Genomic DNA, 17,763 nt, shown 5'->3' on the forward strand with positions numbered 1-17,763 from the left:
TTTAAGGAGATGGGACCTGGATAAACTGAAAGAACCAGAGGTTGTACAGAGTTTCAGGGAGAGCATAAGGGAACAATTGACAGGAATGGGGGAAAGAAATACAGTAGAAGAAGAATGGGTAGCTTTGAGGGATGAAGTAGTGAAGGCAGCAGAGGATCAAGTAGGTAAAAAGACGAGGGCTAGTAGAAATCCTTGGGTAACAGAAGAAATATTATATCTAATTGATGAAAGGAGAAAATATAAAAATGCAGTAAATGAAGCAGGCAAAAAGGAATACAAACGTCTCAAAAATGAGATCGACAGGAAGTGCAAAATGGCTAAGCAGGGATGGCTAGAGGACAAATGTAAGGATGTAGAGGCTTATCTTACTAGGGGTAAGATAGATACTGCCTACAGGAAAATTAAAGAGACCTTTGGAGATAAGAGAAACACTTGTATGAACATCAAGAGCTCAGATGGAAACCCAGTTCTAAGCAAAGAAGGGAAAGCAGAAAGGTGGAAGGAGTATATAGAGGGTCTATACAAGGGCGATGTACTTGAGGACAATATTATGGAAATGGAAGAGGATGTAGATGAAGATGAAATGGGAGATACGATACTGCGTGAAGAGTTTGACAGAGCACTGAAAGACCTGAGTCGAAACAAGGCCCCCGGAGTAGACAACATTCCATTGGAACTACTGACGGCCTTGGGAGAGCCAGTCCTGACAAAACTCTACCATCTGGTGAGCAAGATGTATGAAACAGGCGAAATACCCTCAGACTTCAAGAAGAATATAATAATTCCAATCCCAAAGAAAGCAGGTGTTGACAGATGTGAGAATTACCGAACAATCAGTTTAATAAGCCACAGCTGCAAAATACTAACACGAATTCTTTACAGACGAATGGAAAAACTAATAGAAGCCGACCTCGGGGAAGATCAGTTTGGATTTCGTAGAAATACTGGGACACGTGAGGCAATACTGACCTTACGACTTATCTTAGAAGAAAGATTAAGGAAAGGCAAACCTACGTTTCTAGCATTTGTAGACTTAGAGAAAGCTTTTGACAATGTTGACTGGAATACTCTCTTTCAAATTCTAAAGGTGGCAGGGGTAAAATACAGGGAGCGAAAGGCTATTTACAATTTGTACAGAAACCAGATGGCAGTTATAAGAGTCGAGGGACATGAAAGGGAAGCAGTGGTTGGGAAGGGAGTAAGACAGGGTTGTAGCCTCTCCCCGATGTTATTCAATCTGTATATTGAGCAAGCAGTAAAGGAAACAAAAGAAAAATTCGGAGTAGGTATTAAAATCCATGGAGAAGAAATAAAAACTTTGAGGTTCGCCGATGACATTGTAATTCTGTCAGAGACAGCAAAGGACTTGGAAGAGCAGTTGAATGGAATGGATGGTGTCTTGAAGGGAGGATATAAGATGAACATCAACAAAAGCAAAACGAGGATAATGGAATGTAGTCGAATTAAGTCGGGTGATGTTGAGGGTATTAGATTAGGAAATGAGACACTTAAAGTAGTAAAGGAGTTTTGCTATTTGGGGAGCAAAATAACTGATGATGGTCGAAGTAGAGAGGATATAAAATGTAGACTGGCAATGGCAAGGAAAGCGTTTCTGAAGAAGAGAAATTTGTTAACATCGAGTATAGATTTAAGTGTCAGGAAGTCTTTTCTGAAAGTATTTGTATGGAGTGTAGCCATGTATGGAAGTGAAACATGGACGATAAATAGTTTGGACAAGAAGAGAATAGAAGCTTTCGAAATGTGGTGCTACAGAAGAATGCTGAAGATTAGATGGGTAGATCACATAACTAATGAGGAGGTATTGAATAGAATTGGGGAGAAGAGGAGTTTGTGGCACAACTTGACCAGAAGAAGGGATCGGTTGGTAGGACATGTTCTGAGGCATCAAGGGATCACCAATTTAGTATTGGAGGGCAGCGTGGAGGGTAAAAATCGTAGGGGGAGACCAAGAGATGCATACACTAAGCAGATTCAGAAGGATGTAGGTTGCAGTAGGTACTGGGAGATGAAGAAGCTTGCACAGGATAGAGTAGCATGGAGAGCTGCATCAAACCAGTCTCAGGACTGAAGACCACAACAACAACAACTCTGAAACATCTATCATCTTATAGTGAATAGCAATCTATATTTTATTTATATTGATGATATTCCTCTCTGCATAAACAATTTACAACACAATTTGAGCAGCCTTCGTCGACTGTTTGCAGATGGTGCTGTCATTTACTGTATAGTGAAGTCATCAGAAGATCAAAACCAACGGCAAACTGATTAAGACAAAAATATCTGTATGATGCAAAAAGTGGCAACTGTCTTTGAATAAGGTTAAGTGCAAGGTAATTCACAAGAGTATGAAAAGAAATCCATTAAATTTCAGTTACATGATACATTTGGGAATTGGAAATTTGTGGTAAGTTCTATGGGACCAAACTGCTGAGCTTACACACTACTTAATCCAACTTAAACTAACTTATGCTAAGGACAACACACGCACCCGTGCCCAAGGGAGGACTTGAACCTCCGACGGGGAGAGCCATGAGAACCTTGGCAAGACTCCCCAGACCACGCAGCTACCCTGCGCGGCAGTTACACGAAAACCACATTACTTAAAGGCCATAAAGTCAACTAAATATCTAGGAATTACAATTATGAACAACTTAAAATTTGAACGATCACATAGATAATGTTGTGGCGACAGCAAACTGAAGACTGTGTTTTAGTGGCAGAACACTTAGAAGATCTACTATAGAGGCTGTCTACACTTCGCTTGTCCGTCCTCTGCTAAAGTATTCCTGTGCAGTATAAGATCCTTAACAGATACAATTTATGAGGGACACTGAAAAAGTCCAAAAAAGGGCAGCTCATTTTGTATTAATAGGGAAGAGGGTGTCGTGGATATGATAAGCAAGTTGGGATGGCAATCATTAAAACAAAGGCTTTTTTTGTTGTGTGGAGATCTTTTCACAAAATTTCAATCACCAACTTTCTCCTCTGAATCTACATATATTTTACTGTCACCAACCTACATAGGGAGAAATAATCATTGTAATACAGTAACAGAGATCAGAGTTCATACGCAAAGATTTAAAGTGTTCATTTTCCTCATGCACTTTAAGAGAGTGGACTGACAGAGAAAGTCTGAAGGTGGTTCAAAGAACTCTCTGCCCGCCACTTAAGTGTGAAATGCAGAATAATCATGTAAATGTAGATACCAACCAGTGAAACAGTGCAGTTGTTAAGATGCTGACCTCATGCTCAGGAGGATAGAGTTTTTTCTCTGTCTGATCATCCTAATTCCAGTTTTCCTAAATCATTCAGGCACATGCCAGGCCACAGCTGACCAACTATCCTAACCTCATAAAACATACTTACATATTCTACGTGTGTATACATTTTTGAGCTTTTGTTTTCATTGTATTATAACGACAAATCCAGTGTCGTTGTAATATGATACCCGAATAAATAAATGAAATGAACAGACCTATCGGTGACTCAACACACATACCATTTGGTGAGTTATTTCCTTTAGTCATTTCATAACTTCAAATAACTTTTATGGTATTCTGTCAACACTCTTATGTTAACACACATATCACATATAGTGTTATGTTATCTTACCTATATCCACAATGTTGAACATGTGTTTGTTGTGCCTCTTCACAACGTATATTGTTGGATACTCAATAACAGTCTTCCCCTTCAAATTTTCTCTCAAACTTTCATGCGGGTCAAGTTCAAAGAACTGCGTTTCCTTCTTACGACACAGCTCTGCCTTTAGAAGTAACAACAGCCCTGGAAGTCCTATTGCATAATAAGACTGCAGTTTCTGTTGATCTGACAGTGGAGTGTTGTCACGTACCAAGAAGCTACGAGTGAAGTGTGACAGAAGTTCAGTCTCAAGGCACCTAAAAACCCAAATTTTTTCTTTTTTTGGAAAAATTCTTTCAAATAAACACAAAGAAAAGAAAGTTAAAATAAATGACATATAAGATAATCCATAGTGTGAAAATAATAGAGGGAAACATTCCACGTGGGAAAAAGATATCTAAAAACAAAGATGATGCGACTTACCGAACGAAAGTGCTGGCAGGTTGACAGACACACAAACAAACATAAACATACAACCAAAATTCAAAAATGTTGTTAAAATATTTCAACAACTGCCGTTGTAATAACATTTTGAAGTTGTAAAGGGACTTTATGGACACCTTGTATAAATCCAAAAGAATATTAAATGTATGGTGACAATTCTTATTGTCACCATACATTTAATATTCTTTTGGATTTATACAAGGTGTCCATAAAGTCCCTTTACAACTTCAAAATGTTATTACAACGGCAGTTGTTGAAATATTTTAACAACATTTTTGAATTTCGGGTGTCTGTTTGTGTTTGTTTGTGTGTCTGTCGACCTGCCAGCTCTTTCGTTCGGTAAGTCACATCATCTTTGTTTTTAGATATATAATCCATAGTGTGATATGTTTACTTCTTCAAAATGATACAAGAAAATACTATAGTAGTGGTACCATTCTAAATATCCTCCTGTGTGTATCAGCTCAAAACCTATTGCATCTATCACATTACAAGAAATACTGTACACATCTGTGGTATGTCTTCATGTGTTTTAATGAATTTTTAATAAAATCCAGCTTTTTAATATAAAGTAAAAAATTAAAATCTTATTATATACATAATAAAATTACATGGAGGCAGGATGTGGGCCAGTGCTTTCCTTTAGGAGCCAAAAATGCTAGTACTGCTTATAAACACATTGGAAATAGCATTAACTATTTCTAACCCTCAGAACTATCAGTTCCTTTGTCAGGAAAGTTGCAAAGAAAAGCCAAGCACTCAGACCATAGCTTAAGAGACACCCATCTGTTTGAGAATAAAAGGAAATATAAATGGAGGGAAGCATGATCAAAGATAGCTGGAAGTCAACAACAGTACTCTGGTTAGCACTATAACAGCTGCAGCTAGAGAGATGATAAAAGGAATGAATGAGAAGTAAAGATGGGTTAAGATTGAGAGAAGTGAGAAGTGGAATGAACAGTGCAATTGCGAACTTCCTCTAAATCATCTCTTGATTGAAACCTGGGCCATTACTTGCCAGGCACCAACTCTGACCCCTTCTGCCTAACACCTCCCTATTATACTTGCCTTCCTTTGTCCTCACAACAGGTGAGCCCATCTTGACCTCTGTCTGAGTGACCAGCCCTTCCTTCAAAAAATAACCCACTTTCATCCCTGAGGAAGGAACAAACAGTTCCAAAAACTAGGAATAGTTTTTTTCAGTTATTCAGGCTCCTTGAAGGTTTACATTTTTCCCAAATGAATTTTTCTTTGATACAGACATTGTGCACATGCTAGTTTTAAGATGGTGTACTTCAATTTAGTTTTGTCAAAAATTTACTTATACTTAACTGGTCTGACGATATTTTCAAATTATCACACTCAGGAAATATCCAGTCTATTCTCCATTTTATTAGTTGTGTTTTCCAATTAAAAAATGTAGTGTTTTCCTTATGTCGCGTAAAACACTGAGGTAAGAAACAGAGATGAGTACCCCTCCTGGTGGCTGCTGCTCTAAGTTTAAAAAGGTGCTGTAAAGGAAATGCAGAAACTACATACATGCATACATACATATACATACATACACAACATAGCATACAAATGGGCATCTTTAGCAGGAGTGAACAATAATATGTACTACACCACAGAATAAGTGCAAAGTTGTAGAAAATAGAATGTTTGTTGTGAAACTTCTCTTACATTCAACTACTGTATACCAATGTCTTATACAAGCTGAAACAATCTCACTGAGTTCAACTGTATATTATACACCATGAAGCATTTGTCCATGTGAAATAGAACTTTACATCTGCTGCATCTAAAGGATGATTCTATAAAATGGAATTATCTGTAGTAGAACTTCCTGAATATCATCTTTGACCAGGATTAGTTCTAAGATAGATGACACTAGCACTGGGTAGCAAACAGAAATAACCCATCTTACCCTCCTAATAAAGGGAGTACTGGTAAATGATCTCTACACAGTTGGGGTTTTGCCTGGCTTGGATGATGTATATGTGAGTCTGTGTGTTAGCTCTGAAAAGTGGCATTATCCAAATGAGCAGCAACAATTTCAATCTCAGTGCCTGTCAGCTGTTCCATATGTGCTAGAACACACACACACACACACACACACACACACACACACACACACACACACACACACACACACGCTTCCCACATAGCCAGGCTCCCTGTGGATGCCATATTTACAGTAATAAGAATTCCCTTGCCCAGTTTCCTAAAGGTCTCACAAGGGGGGGCCTTCACAGGCAGGCATTATCCCCCAAACCTACTCTGCAAACAGATGTCCTGTGCCATATCCCCTCAAACCCTTAATTCTCCCACCATTCCCCAGAACCAGCAGCAACAGAGCACCCCACTCACAATCTAATATCACTTGGAGCAACTGAACAATGTCCTTCACCATGGCTTCGATTATCTATCACCGTGCTCTGAAACAAGGGACATCCTACCCATAATTCTTCCTGCCCCTCTTAAAGCTATATTCTGCCGCACAAGCAAACTATAAAACATCCTGGTCTGTCCCCATGCCACTTACACTTCCAACGCCTTGCCAGTGGAAAATCATATTACTGTGGAAGACCCATATGCAAAAACTGCCCAATGCCTCAACCCAGAGCATCCTACTCTAGTCCTGTGAGAGGGTTACCCTTTCCTATCAAAAGTAGGTGTACATGCTACAATTTCTGCACAAAATTTTATGTGGGCAAGACCACCAACCACCTGTCCACCAGAATGAATGGCCACTGCCAAATTTTGGCCAAGAGTGATGTTGCACGCGAGCGGCAGAACAACACTGCTAACCACAACATGCTCAATTCCAATGGCTATTCACAAACTGCTTCATCGGGACCCGCATCATATTTTCTGAGCTACATAGATGGCAGTTATCCTTGCACTACATCCTTTGTTCCCGTAATCCTCTGGGCCTCAATTGCTGACACTCTGCATCCAAACCCCCTTCCCAACAGTCTGACCTTCCTCTCTCCTGCACCACCTACTACTCCACTCCTGCACATTGCAATCAAGGCACATTGCACTAACTCACCAGCTCCACAGACTGTGTCTCACATTTTTGTCCCATGCAACTGCTGACCTCATCTTCCACAGACCTGCTGCCTCAATCTGGCCACAACCACACTTTCTCACCTCTTCCTCCCAATTTCCATCTCTCTTCTGCTTCTACCCACCCCAACTGACAACTCCTAACGTCAGTCTACCTGCTGAATTCCAGCTCAGCATTGTGTGTTCATCTGGCACAATGTAGCTGCACAGGTGTGTGTGTGATATATATATATATCTCAAGCCTAGGGAACTGGCCATTTGTGCCATTATTTGAAGTGTCACTGGCACATATGTAGGAGTAATACACACTAAAAGAAGACCAAGCCACGAGATTTTGTTTTAATATTTACCTTAGTTCTTTGATAGATTATAAATATTAAAATAATGATTACAGCAAGTATAATTATCCCCCCCCCTTTCCCAAAAAGTGGGAGATGAGTTACTGAGCAATTTCCTCCACCTGAGCTTTAAAAATTTCTTGCTCACTTAACAAACATGACATATTTGTAGCAGAATTACAGCAAACTGCAAAAACTAACGAGTACACATACAAAATTATATTAATGCGATAATATTGGCTCTGTTGTTTGCGACTGTTTTGGTTGGCAGGAGAGCCAACACCGCGCCACCAAGGAGGCCGAAAGGCACACGTTCCAGCCCACGCAGGCTGGCGCGAGGTCCAGAACAGGACAAGGAAATTAGAATTTAGAAAAACAGACGTAGCTGGTGGAATACTTAACTTTAATCCGTTAATGAAGAACGTCAGTCTGGACGGTACAGGAATCAATATCAATAGTAACTGATAATGGCGTCTTGCTAGGTCGTAGCAAATGAGAGCGTATTTTGTCAGTGAACCATCACTAGCAAAGTCTGCTGTACAACTGGGGCGAGTGCTAGGAAGTCTCTCTAGACCTGCCGTGTGGCGGTGCTCGGTCTGCAATCACTGATAGTGGCGACACGCGGGTCCGACGTATACTAACGGACCGCGGCCGATTTAAAGGCTACCACCTAGCAAGTGTGGTGTCTGGCGGTGACACCACAGCGACAGCAACTGTTACATTTGCTAATGTTTGTTTCAAAATAATTCTAGAAATTGACAATAGAAGGCAGCACCAGTCAAAAGACGCATAGCGGGGTGCCCATACATCGTTCTCATAGGAAATGAGTCTAGTTTTCAAGCGACAGACGGCTCATGCGCTGAGGAATTCGCAGCCTGACCTATATTCGGATACATTCTTTTTAACACGAAGTTGTGGTGCACCCTATGCTTCAGCGTGGTCTACAAAGTATTAAAGGATTCATCCAAAAGCTAGCAAAGTTTTCACTTTTTTACACCTCTACTACATGACGAGTTATCCCTTTTATGCCTAAATTACTTACATTCCACCAGAACTTTCCTTACCATATTTACACAAAGACTGGTTAGCCCATGACTGCAATTGAGGGCTCCATTTCATTAACTTACAATGCCCCCTGTTGGTACAACTTTAGGTGCAGTTGGGAAGATTCTCAGTTAAACATGGAGCTACAACAGCAATGCTTGAAAGAAGTAACAGACTTGCTGAATACTAAAACGAACCAAATCAAATGTGAACTATATTTCACAACCACCACCAGAATAAACTAATTGTTAGTGGCAGGATTTTCCTTGACTTAGGTTGGGTTGGAAATATATAAATATCTGTAATGGAACTGCCACATAATTAAAATCACAAAGGTTGCATCCTCTTATTTCATTTCACCTATAGTCTGTACGTATATGGCAGAGGATTTCTGCAGATTACAAGCTACCACTCTGATGTCAGCTTATATTTCTGGTTATTCCATGTGACTCAGAAGTGTGGTCTACGCACCAGTCGCTAATCTTTTGTACCCCCGAATATCCTAGAACAAAGCTTTTCTTACAGGTACATATCTAATACAAATGTTAAGAGTACAAGTAGGGCAACCATCTACCTATTCCAGCATTCAGGAAGCTGGTCAAATTTTATGAGATATCACAAACTTGGCTCTACAGCTCCAAAAAATTTTTAGTGATGAAGCCAATGATGTTTCTTTTAAAAGATAAAAACTGACCCTCTTAAGCCACAATAATCAGTAATATATCCCACTGTGCACCACATAAATCACTCATTCATCTCTGCTCAACTTTTTAGACTATGTAGCACAGTCTGGCTATACCTGCCATTGTCTTTAGAACAGACAATGGTAGGGGTAAAATACAGGGAGCGAAAGGCTATTTACAATTTGTACAGAAACCAGATGGCAGTTATAAGAGTCGAGGGACATGAAATGGAAGCAGTGGTTGGGAAGGGAGTGAGACAGGGTTGTAGCCTCTCCCCGATGTTATTCAATCTGTATATTGAGCAAGCAGTAAAGGAAACAAAAGAAAAATTCAGAGTAGGTATTAAAATCCATGGAGAAGAAATAAAAACTTTGACATTCGCCGATGACATTGTAATTCTGTCAGAGACAGCAAAGGACTTGGAAGAGCAGTTCAATGGAATGGACAGTGTCTTCAAAGGATGATATAAGATGAACATCAACAAAAGCAAAACGAGGATAATGGAATGTAGTCGAATTAAGTCGGGTGATGCTGAGGGAATTAGATTAGGAAATGAGACATTTAAAATAGTAAATGAGTTTTGCTATTTGGGGAGCAAAATAACTGATGATGGTCGAAGTAGAGAGGATATAAAATGTAGACTGGCAATGGCAAGGAAAGAGCTTCTGAAGAAGAGGAATTTGTTAACATCGAGTATAGATTTAAGTGTCAGGAAGTCGTTTATGAAAGTATTTGTATGGAGTGTAGCCATGTATGGAAGTGAAACGTGGACGATAAATAGTTTGGACAAGACGAATGCTGAAGATTAGATGGGTAGATCACATAACTAATGAGGAGGTATTGAATAAGATTGGGGAGAAGAGGAGTCTGTGGCACAACTTGACTAGAAGAAGGGATCAGTTGGTAGGACATGTTCTGAGGCATCAAGGGATCACCAATTTAGTATTGGAGGGCAGTGTGGAGGGTAAAAATCGTAGAGGGAGACCAAGAGATGAATACACTAAGCAGATTCAGAAGGATATAGGTTGCAGTAGGTACTGGGAGATGAAGAAGCTTGCAGAGGATAGAGTAACATGGAGAGCTGCATCAAACCAGTCTCAGGACTGAAGACCACAACAACAACACCTGCCATTGTAGGCACTGGGTTGAACTGGCACAGTACTTTTCCAATTGCCACGTCAACAAAATCTTAGATTACTGATGACATACTGTTTTAGTGTGGAATGTGAATGTAAAGTTGTTCAAATATAAAATAAAATATAGCTATGCCTGCAGAGGTCAATTTGTGAACCAGTCTTTCAGAATGTATTTACCAAACAACCACAGGCTGGGGCTCAGGTTACAGGATAAGTGCATCATGGGCTAAGGAGACCTTGCGTGTGCGAATGACTTATTTGTAGTGTTGGCAAAAGATTTCAAATACATACTGGAGGAAAGAGCTTTTCCGGCATTGAACTGTATGCAACAATGGCATTGTGAGGGTAGCATTATTGATTCCCTAACCAGGGATTGACAGAGCAGGGTCATTTCAGGACAGTGTTTCTCCTTTTAGATACTTCATCTTTTTCATGGCAAAACATCATCTTATGTGTGGTTTAGGGCTATTATATTTTGATGGAGATTTGGAAAAATTTGAATTAAATCAAACTTCAGGTGGCAGTCCTTTTATTTATAGTAGGCACCACTCACAAGGATCCCCTCGAGTGTGGGGTCACAAAAGGCCAATGATGCTTACAGCATTTGATGCCCCATGTGTTGTCTGTGACCATGCAACCATAACATTGACTTACAATGGTAACAGGGGCAGGACTGGACGTATCCAATGATGAGCACACCACTGAGACTACAGACTGTAGTTGAACTGCTTGGTCACCAATTAACTCACAACAATACTACATCGCTGATGGTGTTGATACAAAGCAGAGCAATGGCCATGGTAAACAAAGCAAACATTCCATTGTATCTACAACAGCAGTTGCTGAAGTTGACATCTTGTTGGAAAGGAATCCAGAATTTCACAGAGTGAGAAAGGAGTGGCAGATGAAATATTAGAATTTATGCAAGATGAGTCAGTGGAATGTGTGGTGTCATATATGCTCGACTGTGTGGACATGTACATGAGGAGTACAATGACAACAATACATATTTAACCAGAGAAAGGAATATTGAAACCAGTGTCAAACAATTTAGTTCATCATCCTTGTCAGACAGGGAGGCACAAATTCTGTCTCTAGTGAAATGCAGTAAAGGACACACGCTGTCCAAGGAGCAGGTACTAAACATAATTGGGTACATGGAAGATCATTCACAGCATAGTACAGAAACAATTATGAACACATTTTGAATAAGTCCACAGCAATATGATCATAAAATGCATTAGAAAAACTGAGGATATTCAAGGGAGGACAAGGCACACTTGTTACAAAAACTGGTGTTTGTATGTGTCAAGGATGCTCAATGCAATTTACAGGATGTGCACGAGCATGAACTACTACGTTATGCACTTCAAATAGTGCGCAACATAGATTACAGCGATTTCAAGGGCAGCAGTGGATTCTCACATAACTTCAAACATTACTACAGAATTGGAAGATGTAAGATAACAAATTTTTTTCAAACAAAGGGTCAACTTGACAATTTACAGCAAACTGTAGAATCGGCCTGAAAATTTGTAACTAAGATAAACAAATTTATCTCATCGTTCAGTAAGGAATGTGTTTTCAACTTCGACAAATCAGGATTTGAAGAGGGAATGCATATGAAAATTAGAGGTACCAAGAGAGTTGCACCAAGTTCAACTAACATCAACGCCACACAGTCATACACTATTATGCCAACTGTTAATATGGATGGTCAATTGGCTGAAGAATTATTTATTGGGCTGCAAGAGATGGAAGTGCTCTGCTCCCTGAGATTCTTTATTGCAAGGGCATTAGGGAATATTTATGTCACAGACAGCAAGAGTACAGTAGTAGCACAGCTCCTGGCCTTGAGCTGGTCAAAATAACTTGCTTTTGCTTGATTATTGCTTTGCGTATACGAATTATACTCCTTTAGAGCAAACTATCCCTCCTGAATTCACTGCAATTCATATTATGTGGAATGATTGGGCAAATTCAGCCTCTGGATGTTTGTTTCTTCTGTGCCTATAAAACATAGTATCACACCATCTGCAGCTATGCCTTAAAAGTCAGACAGGGGCATGGGAAAACACACACACACACACACACACACACACACACACACACACACACACACACACACAAAGGATTTAATTTTACGAACTCTCATAGTCGGTGGCTCCTCCTCCTGGCGGAAGAGTTGAAGGGGAAAGATGAGGGATGAAGGAAAAGAACTGGAGAGGTCTAGGGAATGAGGTACAGTTTAGAAAAGTCACCCAGAACCCCTGGTCAGGGGAGATTTATCAGACAGGATGAGAAGGAAAGACTGATTGTTGGGGACTGCACTGGATGAGATTTGAAAACCTGAGAGCTTAAAGGTGGAAGACAGGATGATATGCAAGAGAGAGATTACTACTAAAACTTCGTGCACAAGTTAATAAGAGTGAAAAGCTAAGTGCATTGTACACAACAGAGGAGGGAGGGGGACAGTGAAAATTAAAGTAAAAAAATGAAAGATGTAGGAAACTAAAATGGAGTGAACAAAGTAGTAGTTACTGTGAATAAATGCCGAGACGGAAGGAATGAACAAAAATTAAGGCCAGGTGCGTGCGAGAACCAAGGACATGTAGTGCTAGTTCCCACCTGCAAGGTTCTGCGAAACTGGTGTCTGGGGAAAGAATCTAGGTGGTGCGTGTGGCGAAAAACACTGAGGTCATGACTGTCACGTTGTACAGCATGCTCTGCAACAGGATATTGTGTGTTTCTGTATGTGCTCTCTGCCTATGCCCATTCATCCTGACTGATAACTAGTGGTAGTCATGCTGATGTAAAAGGCTGAACAGTGTTTACATAACAGCTGGTATACGACATGTGTCGTTTCACATATGGCTCTCCCTTTGATAGTATATGTTTTGTCAATTACAGGGGGGCTGGAATAGGTGATGGCAGGATGGTGCATAGGGCGGGTCTGACAAGGATGTTGCAGAGACTGGGAGGGAGATGAAAAGCTATTCTAGGTGGGGTGGGCAAAATCTGACAGAATGGATCTCATTTCAGGGCAGGATTTTAGGAAGTCATGACCTTGCCAAAGTAGCCGATTGATACATTCAAGATCAGGCTAATACTGGGTGACAAGTTGTGTGCTCCAAAGTTGTTTTTTGGAGGGATCAGTAGTACCACGATTGAATGTGATGGCCCAGGAAATCTGCTTCTGAACTAGGCTGTTGGGATAATTACATTCAGTGAAGGCTGTAGTCAGAGTGGTGGTGTATTGCTGTAAAGAATCTGCATCTGAAGAAATACATTTGACCCGAACCCTAAGGCTGTATGGGAGGGAACGTTTGACATGCAAAGGATGGCAACTGCCAAAATCTAAGTACTGTTGTTTGTTAGTGGTTTGATGTGGACAGAAGTGTTTGCCATTGTTTCCATGTCAAACGTTCCCTCCCGTACAGCCTGGGCATTTGAGGCATCCCTGCCTCCAGTTGGTCTCTACCAGAAGTTGAAGAGAGTGCATCTTCACTTAGGAAACATCACTGACACTGTTTCGCCTCATTAAAATGAATTATGTATGGGGGTTGGAACTTAAATAGTGGCAACAATTTATTTACAACCAATACAAAAGAGTTACATGTTTGCACCTGTTACTGTCCTTCAAAGTAGTCAGTCACCAGCATTGTGTAGACCCCATTGCCTGTGATGTGGAAGGTGTAGTATACCATTCGCAGAGCCTGTTCTGTTGATGGTGCGAATAGAGTGGTCTACTGCCTGTCGAATCTCTGGAACAGTTCTGAAGCGAATGCCACGAAGTGATTCCTTCATCTTCAGAATCAAATCAAAGTCATGAGGACTTAAGTCCAGGAGTATGGTCGATGGTACAGTACTTCCCAGTCCCATTGACTGAACAGAGCAGCCACAACTTGCGCTGTATGTGCCAGTGCATTGTCGTGCAAAATGATGGGTGGGTTGCTCAGAACGTGTCGCCGCTTCTTTCGCAAAGCTGATCGCAGGTGATACTGCCCGGACTTAAGTCCTTGTGACTTTGATTTGATTCTGAAGATGAAGGAACCACTTCATGGCATTTACTTCAGAACTGTTCCAGAGATTCGACAGGTAGTAGACCACTCCATTCGCACCATCAACAGAACAGGCTCTGCTAATGGTATACTACACCTTCCACATCGCTGGCAACGGGTTCTACACAACGCTGGTGACTGACTACTTTGAAGGAAAGTAACAGGTGCAAACCTGTAACTCTTTTGTATCGGTTGTGAATAAATAGTTGACACTATCTCAGTTTCAACCCTCATATAACGATAAAAAATGCGTTGTTTCTCTGGTCACATAGAAGATATCAAAATAAGTAACTGAAAAATAGTTTGAAATCCATGAAAAAAAAAAAAAAAAAAAAAAAAACTGCTCACAATGTTTGTATGAAACGTGAAATTAAATTATGAGTAGAGTATTCTTTACTATGTGCTCAATGTATCACTGGATAGTGAAACTCTTACAAATAACAGTATTGACAGCAGCCCAGAAAGCTGACTGCATAGTACTGACAACACAGAAAGGGTTAATTGGCAAAGTGGCAAGTATTTTCCCTTTCTGTCTGCACAAAATGCTTTATTCAGATGCAGACATACCTGCACCCCAGTATAGTCATTCCCTTTCATGTTCCACTTGCAAATGGAGCAAAGGAAAAATGACTATCTATACGCTTCCATAAAAGCCCTAATTGCCTTGTCCCATCTTTGCAGTCTTTACGAGAAATGTATGTTGGCATCAGTAGGATAGTTTGGCAGTCAGCCGCAAATGTCTGTTCCCTGAAGTTTCTCAATAGTTTCAAGAAAAGAATGATGTCTTCCCTCCAGGAATTTGGTTTCGTGGAACATTTCTGTAACACTCGCATGTTTATAAAACCTACTGGTAACAAATCTAGTACCGCACCTCTGAATTGCTACAAAGTCTTCCATCAATCCAACCTGGTGGGGATCCCAAACACCCAAGCAGTACTCAAGAAGGGGCTTTTCTAGTGTTTTATATGTGGTTTCCTTTACAGATGACTCACACTTCCCTAGAATTGTCCAAATAAACTAGAACTGACTGTTCATCTTCCCTATCACAGTTCTTATGTATTTCTTCTGTTTCATATAACTTTGAAACATTATACCTACATATTTAATCGACACGACTGTGTCAAGCAGCGCGGTACTACGATCTCATTTGAACACTAGAAGAATTCTTTCCATACCCATCTCCATTAAATTAAAATTTTCTACATTCAGAGCAAGCTGCCATTTGTCACATCAAATATAAATTCTGACTATGTCATTATGTTTCCTCTTACAGTCACTCAGAGACAACACTTTCCTGTACATTACAGCGTCGTCAGCAAATAGTCATATTGCTGCTATTCCTTTCTGTCAGATCAAGCATGTATATAGAGAACAAGAGTGGTCCTATCACTACTTCCCTGGAGTGCTCCTAATGATGCCCATGTCTCTGATGACCACTCATTGTCTGGGACAATGTACTGAGTTCTGTTGATTAAGAAGTCTTTGGGCCACTCACATATCGGACAAGTAAACACAGTCAAGGAGTGCACTTTCATTTTGATAGGCTTAGAAAATGCTGTAGTGTAGAGTAAAATAAGAGGTCTTTTTTTATACATAGCTGTACAGCTGCTAAAGGGGTGAAACACCCCTTTAAAAAATTGAGTTTAATATTTCTAAATTCATACTGCTGAAATGTTAACAGATATGGAAGAAAACTTCTATTACAATTTCTATAGTTTTTAATGCATTTTACAATGGTACATGCAGATTTGTCAAAAAAGTTCATTTTTTTCCCAACCCCCCCCCCCCCCCCACTACTTTGTTTTCCATTTCAACATTTGACTAGTAGTAAAATGCATAGCATCAATAGTACCCTATTCGGTCATATATGATGAAGTGGTATTCCAAGGATGCATTTGCCAGAAATAAGCTAGAAATAGATCTGCATCACTGTATGCACGTCGAAAGTCTACCCGCTTCAACGCCAATTCTTATGCTGGGTTGTTTGATAAGTCAAATCTGGATGCACTGTTGTTACTTACATTAAAAACCATAAAACTTTTACTCAAAGTTTTTTTATATCTATTACCATTTCATTGGTACTCGTCTGGAAATATTTAACTCCTTTTTTTTTTAATGGGGTGTTTCACACCTTAATGACCGTATGGGTACGTATAAAAGAATGTCTGTCTCTTACTTTGCTCTACACTACAACATATTTAAAGCTGTTCAAAATTAAAGTTACCCCTTGGCTAGATTTACTTGTGAGAACCTATCCCATACAATCGGACTTTTGTTGACGGTCTATAGTGCTGTATTTTGTCAAATCCTTCCCTGAAATCCTGCAATATGGGCTCCCTGTTGCCTTTATTCACAGTTCACAGAACATTTTGTGGGAAATACAGGCATCAACTGGTCTTTCTTTCAGTCACTTGGGGCTCTGGGCTGGGTAATAGATTTGAGATAAATGCAAGCCAAGTACAGGGCCAATACCGAAGCATACTCTCTGTAAAAATGAATTGGGATTCCTTCCAGATCTGGAAGTAGATGACAGCTTTCTGATTTTTAAATTTTGTTTATAATTACAGAAAATATTGAAAATTGATTTTTGTTGATCCTAAGCTGCACTGGTACCACGTTTTGGAATAACATTTTAGTAATATAGACAAGTGTACGATCAGCAGCAGATGTGAGCCTATGAGAAAATTAAAGTCAGAGCACAGAGTATCTCATGCATGAGACACTCATTCTCTGATGAAATTTAGCTGTCATAACAACAGTTTAGTATATGTGATTCCGCATTAAAGTGAAGTATATGATACATGAATATTTTGTATTCAAAAGTTTGTCTTCCTGACAGTCCAACATTTCAATATGCTAATTAGTAATGGTATAACAAATATGAATGAAAACGAGAGGTTTTTAGCTTATTTTAAAATTTATCAACATAAAGTTGTGAGTTAGTTATGTTATGTTACACAGTGATAACCAGGTAATGGATACTTCACTGTCTAAACATGAAAATAATGTTAACTGAAAGAAGTACACTACGACATAAAAAAATATTACCAAATTATACAAGGAATTGTCATGACCCTACATAAGTAGCAGACACCTGTATCACAAATATAAAATCAGTTAAGTAAAATTCATTTATTAATGCAAAAAGAACAATTTTCATGAAAGTTGTAGGAAAGTTCTTGTAGAATGTAAATACAATAGGATAAAAGGAGACCACTCACCGAACAGAAGTGTTTAGTTGTTACTAACCATTTCCTTCACTGTCTTTCCACCATCCCCACCCTTTTACCTCTTGGATCTCTACTCACTAATGCTGATTCCA

At 39.8% G+C, this 17,763-nt stretch overlaps 1 protein-coding gene across 2 annotated transcripts in view; it reads right to left on the minus strand.

Annotated features, from left to right (window-relative positions):
- Positions 1–17,763, minus strand: part of LOC126198637 (box C/D snoRNA protein 1) — a 78,321-nt gene that overhangs the window by 26,142 nt on the left and 34,416 nt on the right. For both annotated transcript variants that reach the window (XM_049935098.1, XM_049935100.1), the window contains 2 exons: positions 5,443–5,621; positions 3,637–3,923 (listed from right to left, as the gene is read on the minus strand). In XM_049935098.1, coding sequence (XP_049791055.1) covers positions 3,637–3,923; positions 5,443–5,621 — 466 coding nt within the window. The remainder of the gene's footprint in view (positions 1–3,636; positions 3,924–5,442; positions 5,622–17,763) is intronic.

This window comes from Schistocerca nitens, chromosome 8, assembly GCF_023898315.1.
Source record: "Schistocerca nitens isolate TAMUIC-IGC-003100 chromosome 8, iqSchNite1.1, whole genome shotgun sequence".
In the NCBI taxonomy this organism is placed as follows: domain Eukaryota; kingdom Metazoa; phylum Arthropoda; class Insecta; order Orthoptera; family Acrididae; genus Schistocerca; species Schistocerca nitens.